The sequence below is a fragment of the Thamnophis sirtalis genome, unplaced genomic scaffold (assembly GCF_051295495.1).
Source record: "Thamnophis sirtalis isolate CommonGarterSnake01/CBP01778 unplaced genomic scaffold, rThaSir2_p1.2 scaffold_10, whole genome shotgun sequence".
Taxonomy (NCBI): domain Eukaryota; kingdom Metazoa; phylum Chordata; class Lepidosauria; order Squamata; family Natricidae; genus Thamnophis; species Thamnophis sirtalis.
This window is the reverse complement of record NW_028261390.1, coordinates 40,119,671-40,138,405: the sequence shown is the minus strand read 5'-3', so window position 1 is coordinate 40,138,405 and position 18,735 is coordinate 40,119,671. Positions and strand designations below refer to the sequence as shown.

At 38.4% G+C, this 18,735-nt stretch overlaps 1 protein-coding gene across 11 annotated transcripts in view; it reads left to right on the top strand.

Annotated features, from left to right (window-relative positions):
* The window catches only part of BLTP1 (bridge-like lipid transfer protein family member 1), a 199,643-nt gene that overhangs the window by 115,809 nt on the left and 65,099 nt on the right, over window positions 1-18,735 (top strand). For 10 of the 11 annotated variants that reach the window (XM_087724418.1, XM_087724425.1, XM_087724423.1 and 7 more), the window contains exons 47-56: window positions 1,950-2,195; window positions 2,792-2,885; window positions 4,666-4,716; window positions 7,318-7,524; window positions 7,708-7,946; window positions 9,539-9,783; window positions 11,470-11,575; window positions 12,550-12,647; window positions 12,851-13,036; window positions 15,726-15,894. In XM_087724418.1, coding sequence (XP_087580544.1) covers window positions 1,950-2,195; window positions 2,792-2,885; window positions 4,666-4,716; window positions 7,318-7,524; window positions 7,708-7,946; window positions 9,539-9,783; window positions 11,470-11,575; window positions 12,550-12,647; window positions 12,851-13,036; window positions 15,726-15,894 — 1,641 coding nt within the window. The remainder of the gene's footprint in view (window positions 1-1,949; window positions 2,196-2,791; window positions 2,886-4,665; window positions 4,717-7,317; window positions 7,525-7,707; window positions 7,947-9,538; window positions 9,784-11,469; window positions 11,576-12,549; window positions 12,648-12,850; window positions 13,037-15,725; window positions 15,895-18,735) is intronic. The other variant, XM_087724419.1, reaches the window with a different exon arrangement.

Below are 18,735 nucleotides of genomic sequence, written 5' to 3'. Positions count from 1 at the left end.
AAGAAGATTCATATTTGATTGTACAAATAATAACAGCAGTTAGAATTGTATTTGCACAAAACTGGAAAGCAGATAAAATACTATCAGAAGGGGAGGTAATAAAGAAGCTATTAGACTGTGCAGAAATGAATAGGTTGACATTGATAATAAAGGACAAGGAGGAATCAGTGTGCTACAGGGCGCGATTTTGAGTGGCTTGAAAAAAGATAATACATAGAAAGAAAAAGGAACAAAACATGAAATAAGTATCTCAGATGACACATGATTAATATAGGGGGACACATGATTAATATAGGGGGAATAAGAAAATATCAAACTAAATATACAGGCAGAAAAATGATATGAATTGACATGTTAAATAACAATTATAAGAATGTATATTTAAGAATGAATTTGAAAGGAAAAATAAAAAACATTTTACAAAAAAAGAGCAAATATTACTGTTTCATACCTGATTGTTTTCAATAATGCGGAAAAGTTGTAACTTAAATAATAGGAAAAGAATAAATCCTGGTAAAGTTAGAGTAATTTAAATGAAAAACAACATATAAAATGTGAAGACCTGATATCTAGATGAATGAGACATAAGTACTTTTTTGACACAGGATCAAAACCTCTTTAATAAAAGAAACTCTGGTTATAAGTTTTATGATTTTTCATACAAGGAATGATAATTGGATTTACCGTGCATTGTTGCCACATTTAGAAAGTTAAAATTTATATCACTTAGAAAACTCATTAAGATCAAAATCCTATGTATAGGAATGGTAGCTTTTGATAGCGCTGCTTTTGAGCATCACAACAATATTCATATCAAAATCCAATTCTTGACTAGCTAATATAATTTTGTAGTTGACTTGATTAAAATTTTTGTTTACACACAAATAAAAAGAATGAAGGCATTAAGAAAATTCTCAATCCCATTATATATATATATTATTTTATGTTCACAAATGTGAGTTCATATGTAAACAATTGTTTCAGTGGCTCTGAATCAATCTTGACTCCTGGATGATCATGTCTATGCAGCTTACTTGGCAACATTTTCAGAAGTAACTTTCCATTGTCTTCTTCCTCAGGCTGAAATAGAGTAATTGGCTCAGCCTGTTGGCTTCAGTGTCTAGAGCAGGACTAAAATTCATATCACCTAATTTCTAAACTGTAGTTACAGTGGCCTGTATTTACTGCATCAAAGTAGCTCGCTCTTGTACTTAGGTAGTTACAGATCCCACATTACAACTATTTCAATTTCCAATTAATTGTGCTAATTAATTATTTATTGTTCTATTAGCTTATTTAAATTTTAATTATGATTAATCAGAAACAGTTCTCATTCATTGTTAAATTACATTTATTGGCAACCCTTAATAGTAATTCTAGATTTTAATTGAAATGATGTTTTGAATATTTTGAAGAATACTAATTTTCATTAAATTCATTAATGAAAATTAGTATTCATTAATGAATTTAATGTCCATGATGGCGAACTTATGGCATGCGTGCCAAAGGTGGCACACGCGGTGTCACCTCAGCTCTGCCATGCACGTGCGCGCACCTTCTGCCAGGCAGTTGGTTTTTGGGTCTCTGCCTTCCATTTGAAGGGGGCGGGGTGCATGCAGGAGATGCATGCATATGCGGGGGCGGGGCACATGCAGGGGTCATGCACACACATGCGGGACAGGGTGTGCATGGTGGGCGTTTGCATGTGCATGGATGGGTGCATGCAGGGGAGGTGCTGGGGGACACGCAATGCGTGCCATAGGTTCACCATCACGGGCCTACAAGATAAGAAACAGTACAGCTATAAAAGTTATAAGACATATTGAATTCAGCAGAAAACTGTTAAGTATTGCCTTGTTAAATTCATACTTGATGGGCATATTTTTATTAAGTAATTATTTTTGAATAAATTATATCAATATCTCTTGGTTTATTTCCATGTCTTTTAGGAATTCGGAGCCCTACAGAACCTGCATGCAAAGTTGCATTTGAAAATGAACAAGATAGCAACAGCTTGACCAGGCCTCAGAGAAAACGCAGTTTGGTCACAACTGAACCTCAGCATGTGACCTTAATAATCTTTGGAATTGGCATGGTAAATCGCACACATCTTGAAGCAGATATTGGTGGGCTAACAATGGAATCGGAACTGAAGAGAATCCATGGTAGCTTTACACTCAAAGAAAAAATGAAAGGTAGAAGATTTTAATTGAATACATTTGTTTTGACTTAATAAAAATGAGAAGCGGGATATAGAATAAAATATATAATACAAGAGTATGAGCCAGACTGCTTTTGGAAAAAATGTTTCTCTTATTGAAATAATGAAAACATGATTCTGTTTAGTGTATTTTAATGTAAAAGTAATTAGGATATTGCTGGAATCTCACATTAAAACTGGTGAGATTTGAGTTCATAGTCTTATTTACTTATATGAAGCTTACCTTGACTAATACGAATCTTAGCTACCTTACCTCATTGGCTTATTTGGGGAATATAATGAGTTGGTATTATGGATCACTTTAAGTTAAATGAAGGGTATAACTATAATAGTGTTTTGCAAAACCATAAGAAAATGAAAAAGTATGTTAGTTGCCTGGCCCAAATTATATTAAAATGTTCTAACTTCAAAATTTGTTACTAAAAATGTCCATATGGTCTACTTTCTCCAAACATTTATTGTTATAAGGGTCTTATATTTGCCTGTTGTATTTCTAATAAGAATTATGTGTGAATGTAAAAAATAAATAATTTTTCATTTTAGTTTAAATATATTTTTTTCCTATTAAAGATGTACTTCACCAAAAGATGACGGAGACAAGTGCTACTGCTCATATAGGTGGTGTTAATATTGTTCTCCTGGAAGGGATCACACCAAATATCCAGTGAGTTCAAATAAAAATGATATTTGAATTGTTATTCATAAAGACAGAAGTTATGCCCAGTATAAAGATTAGGTTCAATGTTTCTAGTAATTTAACTGAATTTAATTTTCTTAAGGACTACTGTATTTAGGCAAAACAAACAATGGCAAAAGTGAAACAGAATGCCATTTATTTGACTTTTAGAGTTAACTAAAGAAGTTAATAATAATCATTATAATGAATCAAATAGTCATTAATATTTATATGATAGCTGGAGTGCAAGATTTTCCCGAACAAAGCAGGAACTAGGTAAAAATTCAAGGACCATTTTGATACAAGATTTTAATTAAATCACTAAACTATGTTAATCCTGCCACGTTTTAATTTGATGTTTCTAATATATTGTCTTTTAGTCTTTTTTCTGTCCCTAGCAATTAGATGTATTTAACCTAACTATAACAATTACAATTAATCTATTACTATTTTTATGTCATATTTTTATGTTTCTCATGATCATGCTACCATTTTTTTCCTGATGATGCTGCCATTATTGAACATTATAGTTATTTATAGTTATGGAATTTTTGGCAAGAATAATTAAAAAACAAAATGTTATTTTCTTAATATAATCACACTTTCACTGGATTCTTTTTTGACAAATTCACTGAATTAGTGTTAGATTTCCTAGAAAAGTTTTTTTTTTAAAAAACAACAGTATTCTTAATTGAAGTAGTTATATTTTTAGAAAGCTTTAAAATAGTGTGTTGCTTGGTAACTAAGCATTTAACTTTGATAAGGTTTATCTGATGTTAAAACAATTGTTTTCCTTTTTGTGCATTTTAGTCCTTGAAAATTTTGCTGATATACAGTATATATATTTCATTTTCTCCTTCTTACATACTTGAAAATGTCTGGTTGTTACAATTTTATACTTAAACACTTTAAATAGAATAGCAACGTCAGGACACTATGAGTATGTTGGATAGTTTACTTTCACATATTTCATTAAATCTATCTGCAGTCATGTGAAAAAAGAAAGTATACCCTTTTTTAATTCGGTGGTTTTACAAATCAGGCCATAGTAAAAAACCATCTGCTCCTTTACAGTTATTAAAAGTAAGTAAATACAACCTCAGATGAATAGAAAGCCAAAATGGAGAATGGGTATACTTTCTTTTTCACATGACTGTAGATAATGGGTTTTTTTTTTCTGTAAAATATATTAAGATTAAGAGAATATGGGAAGAACTAATTTTGGGATCAGTTTTTCTCAGGTGCTATATATTTTCATATCAAAGATATTGAGAATCTATTAATTCTTTGAAATCCTTTTCTGGATAAATTTGCATTTAACCAACTTAAATAAAACTTATCAATTATATATTACTTCAAAAGATAGCCAGATGTTTTAATGTTTGTATAAATGCTTAATTACAGTAATAAGAATGCTATAAAAATAAGAATTAGTTACAAGACTACTTATAAATTTACATCTGTCCTGAGAGTTTCAGTGTATGATCCAGTAGGTGAAAGAGGTTCTTATCTGATTAAATTTATCCAGTTATTGATCTTATATAAATTTTCCATGCATACACTTTTGGAGCATAAACATACTGAAATGAATGGCTTGCTTATTATTCTTTGCAGTATTGAAATCACCAGTTGTCACTGCTTATATGATAATTTTTCAAGTATTAGAACGTATTTTGAATTAACAATATCTGACTAACTCTTCTGCATGACTTTTTATTCCTTAATTTGCTTTGTTTTGTTTTTGCTTTCATCCAATCTTCACATGTAGGCTGGAGGATTTTCCTACATCACCAACAAGCACAGCCAAACAGGAATTTCTGTATGTCATGTTGTCTTTAAATGACTTTCAGATAGAATGTAGTATAGTTGAAGATGTGCATAGTATAGTTAAGATGCATTTTTCTGTATACTTAACTAGTTTTATTATGAAATACAGTACAAATACAATATGAAATTTGAATCAGCATATATTAGAAGTTTTGAACCATGTGTTTTATGCTTTTGATTTATTGACAGAATGGGGCTTGGGGATTCTTTTGGTGCCTTCTGGCTAGTGTTGATCTTGGTAACTGCCTGGCCAAGTCTGTAGTTTTCCTGGCAAGACTTCAGAAGTGCCATTGCCTCTTTCCTAAAATTGAGAATGATTGACTGGCCCAACTGGCTTTGTGCTTAAGGCAACGCTAGAAATCATGTTCCCATGCTTTCTAGCCTGTTACATTTAACACTGCACTAAACTGACGCTTTGCAGACTCGTTCATATTTTTAAAGTAATTTTTTTAAAAAAATTGTAACTTTTCTAATGTCACTCATTGGCATTATGAGAATATTGAGAATACTGACTTTATTCTGTGAGGATAATAAAAGGTTGATAGTTCTGACCTTGCATTGATTAACAAACACCGTCCTATTGTTACACTATAGTATTGTTATGTTAAACATTGTTAAGATGTTACAACAAAAATTATTACACATCACAGAAACATTTGATATAAATCCCATCACAAAAGTGTGCATGGAATGTCTCATCTAAAGGAGCTTTTCTGTATACAATGAAAGCATTTACTTTATAATATTTTCATGCACACAGCTGTGCTCCTGATATCACAGGTTCTAAACAGATATTATCATTGCATAGCCCAGTGATGGCGAACCTTTTCAGCACAGAGTGCCCAAACCAGTACGTGTGTGCATGTGTGCGCGTGCATATGCCGGAGTGCCAAAAACCTGAAGACCAGCTGGCTGGCGTGCTCATGGCTCCTTTTGCCTGGTTTTGGGGCCGTTTTCAGGATGTTGTTTAGGCCGTTTTCAGACCATTTTGACCCCAAAAAGGGCCTGAAAAGGGCCCGAAAAATGATCTGAAAATGAACTGAAAACAACCCCAAAACTGGCCTGAAAATGATCTGAAAACGGCCCAAAAATGGCCTGTTTTGGGGATAATATTTGGGCCGTTTTCAGGCGCCTGTGAAGACCAGCTGGCTGGCGCGCATGTCGGAAACCAGAAGAGTAGCTGGCGACAGCACATGTGCCCACAGAGAGTGCTCTACGTGCCACCTGTGGCAAACGCGCCATAGGTTGAAATCACAGGCATAGCCTGATACTTCTTACTCAAATGGGATAGGAGGAAACAGAGGTCTAATCCTAACTAATAATTGTGTGACAAGGTCAGGACACCTAAATAAGATGCATATGTTATTGAGAGCTTTGACTAGTCAATGAGATTTGATAGCATATAATTAATCAATAATGTTTTGATTAATTATATGCTATCAAATCTCATTGACTCATAATAACATAAATTGATTTTCTCCATGTTAGTGTATCCCTAATCTGGTCTTTCAGTTCTTCTAATAGTACACCCATCACCACTTTAACTGAATTAATCCATCTCACTACTGGCATCATCATCTTTTTCCTTCCATTGTCCCAGCATGAGAACTTTTTCTAGAATACTGATTTTTTACATAATGCATCCAAAGTATGATAATTTGAGCCTCATTATTTGTGCCTTATGATAAATTGGATTGATTTGTTTGAAGGTCCATTTATTTGTTTTTTTGGATGATCACATGATTACTCTTTGCCTTCTGGTTCTTCAAAGTCCAACTTTTGCTTCCAAAGAATATCACAGGGAATAAAATTGCTTGCACTATTCTGATATTTGTAGATATAGGCACATTTGAATATATTTTCCAAGCCTTCATGGCTGCTGTTCCAAATGCTAATTATGGCATATTCTTTTACTATTGATGGTTGATCCTAAAAGGCAGATGGTATCTACTAGATATCTTTATTATCAATTTTAATTTTTTGTTTTCATTAGTTTGGACTTCTTTATATTTATTGTTAATTCCATTTTTCTCACACTGCTTGGCTTTATTACTAGACCTTGCAGAAAGAGTCACCAACATAGCATGGGTTATTGATGTTTCTTCCTCCAAAACTATATTCACTGATCCAGATTGCCTTAATCTATGTATATTCAGCACATAGATTAAATAACTAAAGAGTGATTATACACCCTTGTTTAATTCCTTTGCCAATCTGAAGCCAATCTGTTTTGCCATGTTCTGACCAGACCAGGGGTGGGCAATTAATTTTCCCAAGTGGCTACATGGGAAATGGGACTGTTGCAGAGGGCCAAACTAATAGGGCTGCTGCTATGGGCCAGACAGCCAAAGGGCCAGATTTAGCCCCTGGGCCATAGAATGCCCAGGTCTGGTCCAGTCTGTAGATTACAGCTTGATGTGCTCAGACAATCAAATGCCTCCCTATAATCAATTAAGAATAATGTACTAATTAGGCTCAGCTGAACATTGGCCATAGATTGCTAATATTATTTGATAGTACAAAATGATTAACTAAGACCACTAAACATATTTTAAATGTTTTTGAAGAAGCTAAACATGTATTTTCTTTTTAGAACTGTGGTGAAATGTAGTATTGCCAAATCGCAAGCTCTTTATAGTGCCCAAAGAGGAGTGAAAACAAACAATGCTGCCATCTTCAAAGTAGGTGCTATCAGCATCAACATTCCTCAGCATCCAGCTACTCTTCACGGCATGATGGTTCGCAGTTCCCATCAGCTTTCAAAACAAATATCAGATCTCATCAGACAACCATCTTCAGTGTGAGTATTTATTTGTTTAGTATTATTTAGTAAGCTTACATTCTGTCGCCTAGAGGTATTATAATTGGTACAGTCCTCATGTGGAAGCCTAGCTCATTATATAACTAACTATAGTTCTTTGACCAAAACAGTATTACACTGTTTAGAACATATGATAATTGTATGTTCCTTTTGTATAAATAGTTCACAACCTCTCAAAGAAGATATTGCAACCCCACTACCTGCAGAAAAAACACCTACAAGTGTAAACCAGACACCGGTGGAAACAAATGAATTTCCGCAATTGCCAGAAGGTTTGGAAAAGAAGCCGATAGTTCTTAAATTCAGTGCCATGATTGATGGAATTGCTATTGGGGCAGCACTTTTGCCTTCGTTGAAAGCGGAGTACAAAATGGGAAGAATGCGAAGTCACGGAATGACAGGTAATGGATTTTATTATTATATGAGGCATCTTAAAGTAACAGTCATAATTCCATTCAACTAAAATTCTAATACATGCCACTAAGATTTGTACAATTCCTTCAGGGGGCATTTCTGTTATTTTTTCTGCATTTAATAAAGGAATTTTGTCTCCCTGTTTCATGCCTGATTGTAAACTTCTGAGGCTCCTCAGTTCCGAATTCTAATACAGAATAATTGATAAGCAAATTCATGTATTTAAAACTAGTCAGTTATTGTAGTTCTTTGGATCCTGTTCCTCTTATGAGATTGACTACAAATTTTACGATGCAGAAATTAGAATGGAAAATATTGTTAAAACATTAAAAATTTGGATTGTGCAGCATTTTTAATTGAAGGGCTGGGCCAGGTCGTGGTGAAGCTGGGAGGCATGCTTGCTGGGGGTGGAACAGGCACTCACACAAACCCCCCCTCTCCAGCTGGGCAGAGCTCAATGTACTGACCTAGGGGTTATCTCTAATGTGCCAAGCTGCAGGAGCTGGGGGTGGGCAGAGCGCCACATGGCTTGGCGCCTTAGGGATACCCCCTAGTTCAGTTAATGGCGCTCTGCCCGGCTCGAGAGGGGGTTTGCCGGGCAGCTGCTTGTGAGCGTGGTCATCTCATGGCTGCTTCGCCCCTGAGGCTGTGCCCAGCTCTTCAGGAGCCCGCTTGCAAGGCAGCAGCCGCCCGGCAACTCTCCCCTCCAGCCAGGCAGAATGCCACTCCCCAACCTAGCAGTATCCCGAAGGCGCCAAGCAATGTGAGCGCCTCCTCCCCTGGTTCCTGTGGCTTGGCGCCTTTGGGATACCACTAGGTCGGTGAGCGGTGCTCTGCCTGGCCGGAGGGGGGGGGGTTGTCCAGGGGGCTTATTTTCGGGAGTGGGCTTATATTTTTGCCCATGTGAAAAATGTGGCAAGGCGTTAGTTTCAGGACAGGTTGTATTTTCGGAGAAATATGGTAGGTATGCTTGCTGCAAGACTTGAAGGCAGATGTAATGTTTATTCCCCTGTGTCTTGTATTGCACCTTTTTCATTTGAATTAAAGGGCTGCAGAAACATACTAAACACACCAGCTCTTCTGAATTTTAGGGTAACCCTCACCAGTGATGGGATTCTATTTTTTTTTTACGACCAATTCTGTGGGTGTTGTTGGTGGGCGTGGCATGGCTTGGTGGGCGTGACAGGGGAAGGATACTGTAAAATCTCCATTCCCACCCCACTCCAGGGAAAGGTTACTGCAAAATCCCCATTCCCTCCTGATCAGCTGGGATTCGGGAGGCAGAGAATAGATGGGGTCGGGGCCAGTCAGAGGTGGTATTTACCAGTTCTTGGAACTACTCAAAATTTCTGCTACCGGTTCTCCAGAACTGCTGAATACCACCTCTGCCCCTCACCCAAAAATGTACAATGGTTACATAGTCTTCATGCAGTTGTATAAAGTATCTGGGGTTTGAAAATATGAATCCATGTGTATTTGGAAGTAGTTTACTGAACTTAGAAAGTAAACCAGCAGTGGGAAATTATTTCTGTAATCACTGTACTTATAAGAGATTATCACACTATTTTTCCTTTCCCAGGTGCACAAACAAGATTCACATTTGAACTTCCAAATCACAAGTTACGATTCACTTCCAAAGTGTCTGCCACTGATATGTCTACCATACCTCCTTCAGCTAGTCTCAACCTCCCTCCTGTGACAATGTCAGGCAAATATGTTATGGAGGAACATGATACTTACTCAGATCAAATATGGAGTATAGATGAACTGCCAGCTAAGCAGGGTTATTATCTCCAGGGAAACTATTTGCGTTGTGTGGCTGAGGTTTGTATTACAGTTTGTCTTTACAGATAGTCCTTGACGTATACCCACAATTGAACCCAACATTTCTGTTGCTAAGCAAGATTTTGCCTCATTTTACAACCTTTCTCACCACAGTTGTTAAGCACATCATTGCAGTTGTTTAAATTAGTAACAGTTATTAAGTGCATCTGCTTTTCCCATTGACTTTGCTCGTCAGAAGGTTGCAAAAGGTGATCACATAACCCCGGGACATAAATATGAACCTGTTGCGGACTGCCTGAATTTTGATCACGTGACCATAGGGATGCTGCAGGGGTTGTAAGTGTGAAAAATGGTCATAACTCACTTCAGTTCCATTGTAACTGAACAATCACTAAAAAAATTGTCAAGGACTGTGTCTGTGTTATCTCATTTTTTTAATTTTAATTTAAGTTTATTATAAGATAAAATACAAATAAAAACAAAAGGCAAGAAAGGCAAAAGAAAAAGAAAAGGTGCAAAAGTAAAGAAAGAAGAATGAAAAGCAGTAACGGCTGACTTTTCACTGCAGGGGAGTATAGTATCTTTTCCTTTTGTTTTACATTTCTAATTAATTCAGACTATTTATATAACTAAGTCAATCTAACCATCAAAACCTTCCATTTTGAAGTCCAGAAGCAGTTACGAACTTACAATTTTTTTTTAATTGGCTTCTTATGCATATTTTTAATTTGACAAAATTTATCTTTTATGTTATAATCCTCACAATGGTTGATTCATAGTTTTCTCCCTCTATTTTGTAAGTACCCAGTTGTTATAAACAAATACTATTTTATAATTAGCCAGTTGTTATAGTCCAAAAAAGACTCAAATTGTATCTTTTGAGTCCTTTTTAGTCTCAGCATATAGTACCACCTGGTTGAGTACCACTATAGTATCACTAGGCTGGTAAAACGAATAAGATTGAGCCTGATTAGTACTTCAGTGGGAGACTTTGAGGAAATACTATGTCCATAAATGAGATAAGGATGTTGAAAAATAACACCCTGGTAGATAACAGTGTTAAATCATTCCTATATGTCTGCAAATAACATTACCATATTTTTCGGAGTATAAGATGCACCGGAGTATAAGACACAGCAAGGTTTTGAAGAGGAAAATAAAAAGGTTTTGCTCTCTGCAAACCTCCCCAAAACAGCTCATTTTTCACGAAAACGAGCCCAGTTCCCCCGCCCCCAAAAGGCACGAATAGCCTTTAGGGAGCTTGCAGAGTGCTCGGGGGGGAGCAAAAACGAGCAAAAAACAGCCTGTTTTTCACAAAAACGGGCCCATTTTTTTAAAAAAAGGGGGGGCATGGATAGCCTTTAGGAAGCTTATAGAGTGCTCCTGGGAGCTGGTGGGGGGGTAAAATTGAGCAAAAAAGGGCCATTTTTTCCTCTCAAAGCTTCCTAGAGACTATGCATGGCCATTTTGGTGAAGGGGGCGGGGTTTTGGGAGGCATAAAATGCTGTATTCAGTGTATAAGACGCCCCCAGATTTTCAGCCTCTTTTTTGAGGGAAAAAGGTGCGTCTTATACTCTGAAAAATACGGTAAATAGATACAGCAGTCAACACAACTTCAAATAAAATTTTCCTTTTTCAACATCCAACATAATTCTTAATTTGAATTATTTTACAAAGTCAAAATTACAGATCATGAATTAATATTTATTATCTTTTTTTGCCTAGGTTGGGTCCTTTGAGCATAACCTTTCAACAGATCTTTTGAACCATTTGGTTTTTGTGCAGAAAGTATTTATGAAAGAAGTCAATGAAGTAATACAGAAAGTCTCAGGTAGTCTAATGGCTTTAAACTTTTATTAAACCACTTGATGGCCTAACAGGAATGTTTCTTAGGCTGTATTAAGCACAAGTAATATATTGTTTTAATATTTTATAAATTCTACACATAAAAGCAAGTACTGAATGTGTACCCTTTGTTAAAATATTTTTAAAAATCATGTATTTGATAAAATTAAAATTATTCTGGAATAAAATACAATCCCATAAAAGCCAGAACTAAGATTTATGACTTCTTGGATTTATTAATTTTTAAGTCTCAGGAAGGTGATTAATGTATTGTAGTTGAACTGTGCAATTTTTTTCCATTTAGAAATGAATATTGAATTTAATGCTGTTTGTTCCTAAATAAATACAGTATATGAAGGATTACAGCTGCAATAGATCCATTCAGTTCTATTAAGATGTGTGTCATTTTATAAAGCTTTATGTGGACTAACTTAACAATTGTCAATAATTACTGCAAAGACTACAGTATAAAATAAATTTGTTTTCTGTCAAACAAATAGTATTCAGAAACCTGAGCATATTTTATGTTAAGCAGCCAAACACTAGTATTGCACACTCTTAATTCTTCAACTATTAAAATAAAATCTCCTTATTTTTGGTTCTAGATAATTACCTTTGGGATGATTTTTCATTATAACTTTATGTTGTTTTGAAGATTATGGAATTTCTTCATTTCATAAAATAAATTTATTTTAGGAGCAGATTTACCTGGCCTTTTATTCTATTTTTAAAGAGAAATCAGCATTTATAGCTGGGCTAGAATAGGATGTCAAATTTTACTCCAATGAGCAGAAATAAAGATGCATTAGGCATAATAGAAATATTCACCATGCAGCTCATTGCAGGTTTTTTTTTAATTGCAGATAATGATGCATAGTTTGGTTCTTAAATATGATGTCAAATATTGATTTAATAACAAGATACAAAATTATGTGTACAATTGTGTAATTATATTTATAGGAGGGGAACAACCTATTCCTCTATGGAATGAACATGATGGAACAAATGATGGAGAAAAACCAAAAATTCTCCTTTACTCTTTGAGTCTTCAATTTAAGGTATTTTTATTCTATTTGAATCTGGAGATTTATTTAGGTGCATTCCAACTGGGACAAAAAAAACAAATTAACTATAGAATGAGTTGTGTATGTATGCAGGTAGGAGTGTTATTTTATAAACTCCATTCAACATCGCAAGTAGCTTCAACATGTTTGTAACTTAGTAACTGACCTCATTTTATATTTTACCTTTTCTTTACTAGGGAATCCAGGTAACAGCTACAACACCATCAATGTGGGCTGTACGCTTTGAAACAGGACTGATAGAACTAGAGCTTTCAAATAGAATACAAGCGAAAGCTATGCCAGGTGGCACCAGTTATTTGAAGCTTTTTGCTAAATGCCAAGTGGATTTAAATTTGGCTTTAGGACAGATTGTTAAACATCAGGTTAGTGTTTACTATACGTTTCTGAAATTACAGTTTCATAACTGATTGTAATATACTTTTTCCCCCTCCCTAAAAATTAAAAAAACAAAACATTAAAGCAAAATGTGTCCAACATTGGCAACTTTAAGACTTGTGGATTTTAATTCCAAGAATTCCCCAGACAGCATGGCTGGTTGGAGAATTCTGTAAATTAAAGTTCACAAGTCTTAAAGTTGCCAGGATTGGACACAATGTTCCCTCTAATTTTTTTTCAGTGTGAGCAGAAAAGTATAGTGTTTGAGCGGCATATTTTCATGCCTGAGCACCTGAATTTTTTTCACAGATATCACCTATGACAACAACGAAATCAATATTATTTGAAACTCAAAGTTATGTTTATTCAAGGTACCCGCTTAATTAAAAGTGTTATATAATATCAGTATCACTTAACAACGCTCCTGCTTAGCAACCAAAATGTTGGCTCAGAAAGTCTGGCATTTGAAGGACGCAAGTCTTAAAGCTGTTGTTACAAGAACTTTGCACCCCTAACCCTTTAGAAAAAAAAAATCCCAGGGGTCTTCAAACCTGACAGCTTTAAGACTTGTGGACTTCAACTCCCAGAATTCCTCCTCCAGTCATGTTGGCTCAGAAACTCTGGCATTGAAGCATGCAAGTCTTAAAGCTGTCAAGTTACAAGATCCTTGCACCCATAACCCTTTAGGAAAAAAAAAACCAGGCATCTTCAAACCTGACAGCTTTAAGACTTGTGGACTTCAACTCCCAGAATTCCTCCTCCAGTCACCTTGCGGCGACGTCATCTGCGTAGATCTGCTCCATCTTCGGGTTTTTTCACAGGGGCCAGGGCTGCTGCTGAAGATGCCGCCGAGCCCCTGCCGCCACTAGAATAACTGCTGCCGCCGCCTCCTCCAACAGCACCACCACATTTGCTGCCCAGCACTGCAGCTGAGGTGAAGCTGCCAAAGCTCCCGCTGGTTCCCCCGCCCATGGCAGCGGCAGCGGTGCCTCCCCCTCCGCTCGGAGCACCTCAGCTGGGCTCTGGGTTACCCCTGCTGCCGCCTCCACCTCCTTCCTACTAGCTCCCGTGGCCTCATGGCTTCTCAGTTGCAGCTCCGACGCTATGGAACAATCTCCCCGTGGAGATTCGCACCCTCACCACCGCCCAGGCCTTCCGCACGGCCCTTAAGATCTGGCTATCCCGTCAGGCCTGGGGATAAAAAATCTTAGTTTGTCCCCTCCCGAATGATGAATGAATGTTGTGTTCTATTTTTAATATTATGTATTGTTTTATGTCTTTTGTCTTTGTACCCCCCTTTCCCGTGTTTTGTAAGCCGCCCTGAGTCCCCTCAGGGAAAAGGGCAGCCTATAAATTATAATAAACATTCCCAAACAAACAAACAAACATTCAAAAGCACGGCGGAGGAGGAAGGGGGAGGGATAACGCGGGGGCCAGCTCAGGTGCTCTGCGTGGAGGGAGAGTCACCACTGCCACGGGCGGGGGTGCTGATGGGATTTTGGCGGCTTTACCTCAGCCGCAGCGTCGGGCGGTAAATCCGGCAGTGCTGTTGGAGGAGGAGGAGGCGGCAGCAGATATTCTGGTGGCAGCGGGGGCTTTGGGGGTTCACTTCAGCCGCAGAGCCGGGCGCAAGCGGCTAGGATTGGCCGCCCACAAAGGACCTTGCTGAACACGGGACGACTGATGCTAGTTTGAGCGGCCACGGCCGGCTCAAACTACCGTCAGTCGCTCCGTGCTCATCAAAACAAGTCTGGGGAGGTCCTTTGCGGGCGGCCAGTTCTAGCCGCCTGCAAAGAACTTCCCTGCGTTTGCTTTGCTGAACACGGGGCGACTGACGGTAATTAGCGGCGCAGCCGGCGCCTAGGAGGTCCTAGGAGACCGGCTGTGCCATGTACGCTCCTGCTGCCATCCCCGCGCCCATGCTAACCCTAGATTTTCTGAGGCCCCTGCCCAGCAGTTAGAAACTGCTGCGTGGGGTTTTCTTGCCACGTGCGCGGCCGCACACCCGTGCACCTTAGAGGGAACAGTGGTTGGACATCTCTGCATTTAAGGCTCAGTCCTAAGAATCTGTGAGAGGTAGGAAAAAATGGTTAAAAAGGAAGAGACCCAAACTATATTCTATATATTTGTAAGAAAATAATGATAAAGACTAACGATGAATGATAAATGATAATAGTAATTATAAGAGTGTATATTTGTGAATGAATTTGAAAGAGAAAAATAAACTTTTTTATAATTGAAAATGGTTTTTCTTCAAGTTCTGAAACTGATATCCACATAATATTAAACAAGTCTCCAATTCTTTAATGAAAGAAATACAGGTTCTGTCATATATTATGTATTGTGTTTGTCAGGGAAACTCAAAATCCATGTAAGTGTACAACAGACTGCCCTACTCTCTTCCTTTTTACTATTATATGTTTCTCTGTAAGATATGATGACGCTAAAGCACTTTGTGTTTCCTTCATCTGATGGTACTTATAAAGTGAACGTAAAAGCATCCTTGCTCTTCGGAATAACATTTCCTTAAAGATTTGAGCCACTACAAGTCTAAATTATTCTTAATTTATATCTATACATTCAATGATAATACAAATTATAAATATAAATAATAGTATCAGGTTTAATTTTTGCTGTGTTGTATTCTAACGTGAAATATGTTTTGAATATATAAAGGTATATGAAGAAGCTGGCTCCGACTTCCATCAAGTTGCTTACTTTAAAACTAGAATTGGATTAAGAAATGCCCTTAGGGAAGAAATCAGTGGTTCGTCAGATCGAGAAGCTGTACTTATCACACTGAACAGGCCAATAGTTTTTGCTCAGCCTGTGGCCTTTGACAGAGGTACTAATGGCGCTGAATCTCTTTTTATTTTATAAAGATAAAGGTGGTACCCATGGCATTCCCAATTTATAAAAATCTATAAAAGTAGACCTGAACCTGTCTATGGTAAATAACTTTGAACAGTCATTTTGTCATGAATTCTAATATGTCTGTTATTTTGGCCAGATACAGAAGCACACTGCTTGGTTCTTCCCCTACTTAGCCGGATTTGCCAGGAATTCTGATAAGCACCCTTTCTTAAGGTTGAAATAAGGGGATTAGCAAAACTATGATCAGATGCAGATTACAGGGAATCGTCAAGATTTCACCCAATCTTTCTAGTCCTCTGGATCAAAAGAACACTGGAAAACTTATAAGAGCCGAGGTGGCGCAGTGGTTAGAGTGCTGTACTGCAGCCACTTTAGCTGACTGTTAGCTGCAGTTCAGCGGTTCAAATCTCACCGGCTCAGGGTTGACTCAGCCTTCCATCCTTCCGAGGTGGGTAAAATGAGGACCCAGACTGTGGGGGCGATATGCTGGCTCTGTAAACCGCTTAGAGAGGGCTGAAAGCCCTATGAAGCGGTATATAAGTCTAACTGCTACTGCTATTGCTAACTAAATTTTTGCCACCAAAATACAGCACATAAACAGGCTTCATTTGAAAGTTAAGCACTTTTTGAAAGTCCTGTTGTATAAATTCTAATAAATATAAGTAATCAAATCTTTGAGATTGGTTTCATTATCTGCTGCAAGGACTGTGAGAAGGAGTCTGATAACTGTATATATTTATCCTGTTCATTGTATTTTGAATGATTTCTCAATCATTTTCTAAGTCTCTAGGAATGAATTCCTCAATTTCCATAGGCACATAGGTCTTGTTAACTACAGTGTTGTCAAATCTGTTTGCATGCTAGAAAGTACCTCCCATCAGCAATGAGGCCTATATACAATGCCATAACTATATGGAAAGGATTCCATTGATTTACATTGAAGGGCCAGTTGTAGGAATTTTGTGACTTTGATTTGCTATAACATTTATTTTCTTTGTTATAGAAAAGGATTTAGAAAGGTTGATATTCTAAGATTGTGTAGCATGTTGGATTCAATTCCGAAAAGGTGCTTTAGAACTTAAAGGATGTGTTTCCATTATTGCATGACTGTAGTGGAAACGTCTGTGTGGTACCTATAGATTTTTGGAAAAAGCACAATTGCTTTAATGGAGAGATGGTATATTTGTGCTCCTACCTGTACTAAAGTCAAATTATTTCAGGGAGCAGAATCTGTTTATTTACTTTTCTTTTAAAAATCTCAGAATCTTTGATCAAGATTCAAGGTTCTCCTGAGCACTGCTTGGAGAGTGCAAGCATGGGTTAACACAGTCTATCTGCCATAGGACTGAGTATCTTTTTCACTCTGACCAATGTTCCCTCTATTTTTTTTTCAGCGTGAGCAGAAAAGTATAGTGTTTGAGCGGCACATTTTCATGCCTGAGCACCTAAATTTTTTTCACAGATGTCACCTAAGACAACAACGAAATCAGTATTATTCGAAACTCAAAGTTATGTTTATTCAAGGTACCAGCTTAATTAAAAGTGTTATATAATATCAGTATCATTTAACAACGCTCCTGCTTAGCAACCAAAATGTTGGTTCAGAAACTCTGGCATTTGAAGCACACAAGTCTTAAAGCTATCAAGTTACAAGACCCTTGCACCCCTAACCCTTTAGAAAGAAAAACCCAGGGGTCTTCAAACCTGACAGCTTTAAGAGTTGTGGACTTCAACTCCCAGAATTCCTCCAGTCATGTTGCAGCGACATCATCTGCGTGGATCTGCTCCATCTTTGGTTTTTTTTCACAGGGGCAGGGCTGCCGCTGAAAATGCCCCCGCCGCCACTAGAATAACTGCTGCCGCCTCCTCCGCCTCCTCCAACAGTACCACCACATTTGCTGCCCAGCGCTGCAGCTGAGGTGAAGCTGCCAAAGCTCCTGCTGGCGCCCCCGCCCATGGCAGCGGCGGCGGTGCCTCCCCCCTCTGCTCGGAACACCTCAGCTGGGCATCGCATTACCCCTGCCGCCGCCTCCACCTCCGCCGTGCTTTTGAGAAGCCATGAGGCCTTCTTTTCCTGCTCCCGCCCCCTCCACCGCCTTCCTACTAGCTCCCGCGGCCTCATGGCACTTCAAAAGTACGGCGGAGGAGGAAGGGGGAGGGATAACGCGGGGGCCAGCTCAGGTGCTCCGCGTGGAGGGAGAGGCACCGCTGCCACGGGCGAGGATGCTGGCGGCTTCACCTCAGCCGCAGAGCTGGACGCAAATGGCTAGGATTGGCCGCCCACAAAGGACCTCCCCGCCAGGCTTGCTTGGCTGAACATGGGGCGACTGATGCTAGCTTGAGCAGCCGCGGCTGGCACAAACTACCATCAGTCGCTCCGTGCTCATCAAAAGAAGTCTGGGGAGGTCCTTTTCGGGCGGCCAGTTCTAGCCGCCTGCAAAGGACTTCCCCGCGTTTGCTTTGCTGAACACAGGGCGACTGACGGTAATGAGCGGCGCAGCCGGCACCTAGGAGGTCCTAGGAGACTGGCTGTGCCGTGTAAGCTCCTGCCGCCGTCCCCGCGCCTGTGCTAACCCTAGATTTTCTGACGCCCCTCAGCTTCCAGAGCCTGTGACAGAAATCATTGCGCAGCAGTTAGAAACTGCTGCGCGGTGTTTTCTTGCCATTAGAGGGAACAGTGCCTTTGACCACGCCTCGCTTTGCCTCTATAATCCCTCTATAATCCCAGATTAAAAACTCAGTCCACCCAGTGAGGACTTGGTTTTGGGGAGTTCCTCAGTCCTAGAGCAAATAGAGTGTACTTCCTATCATA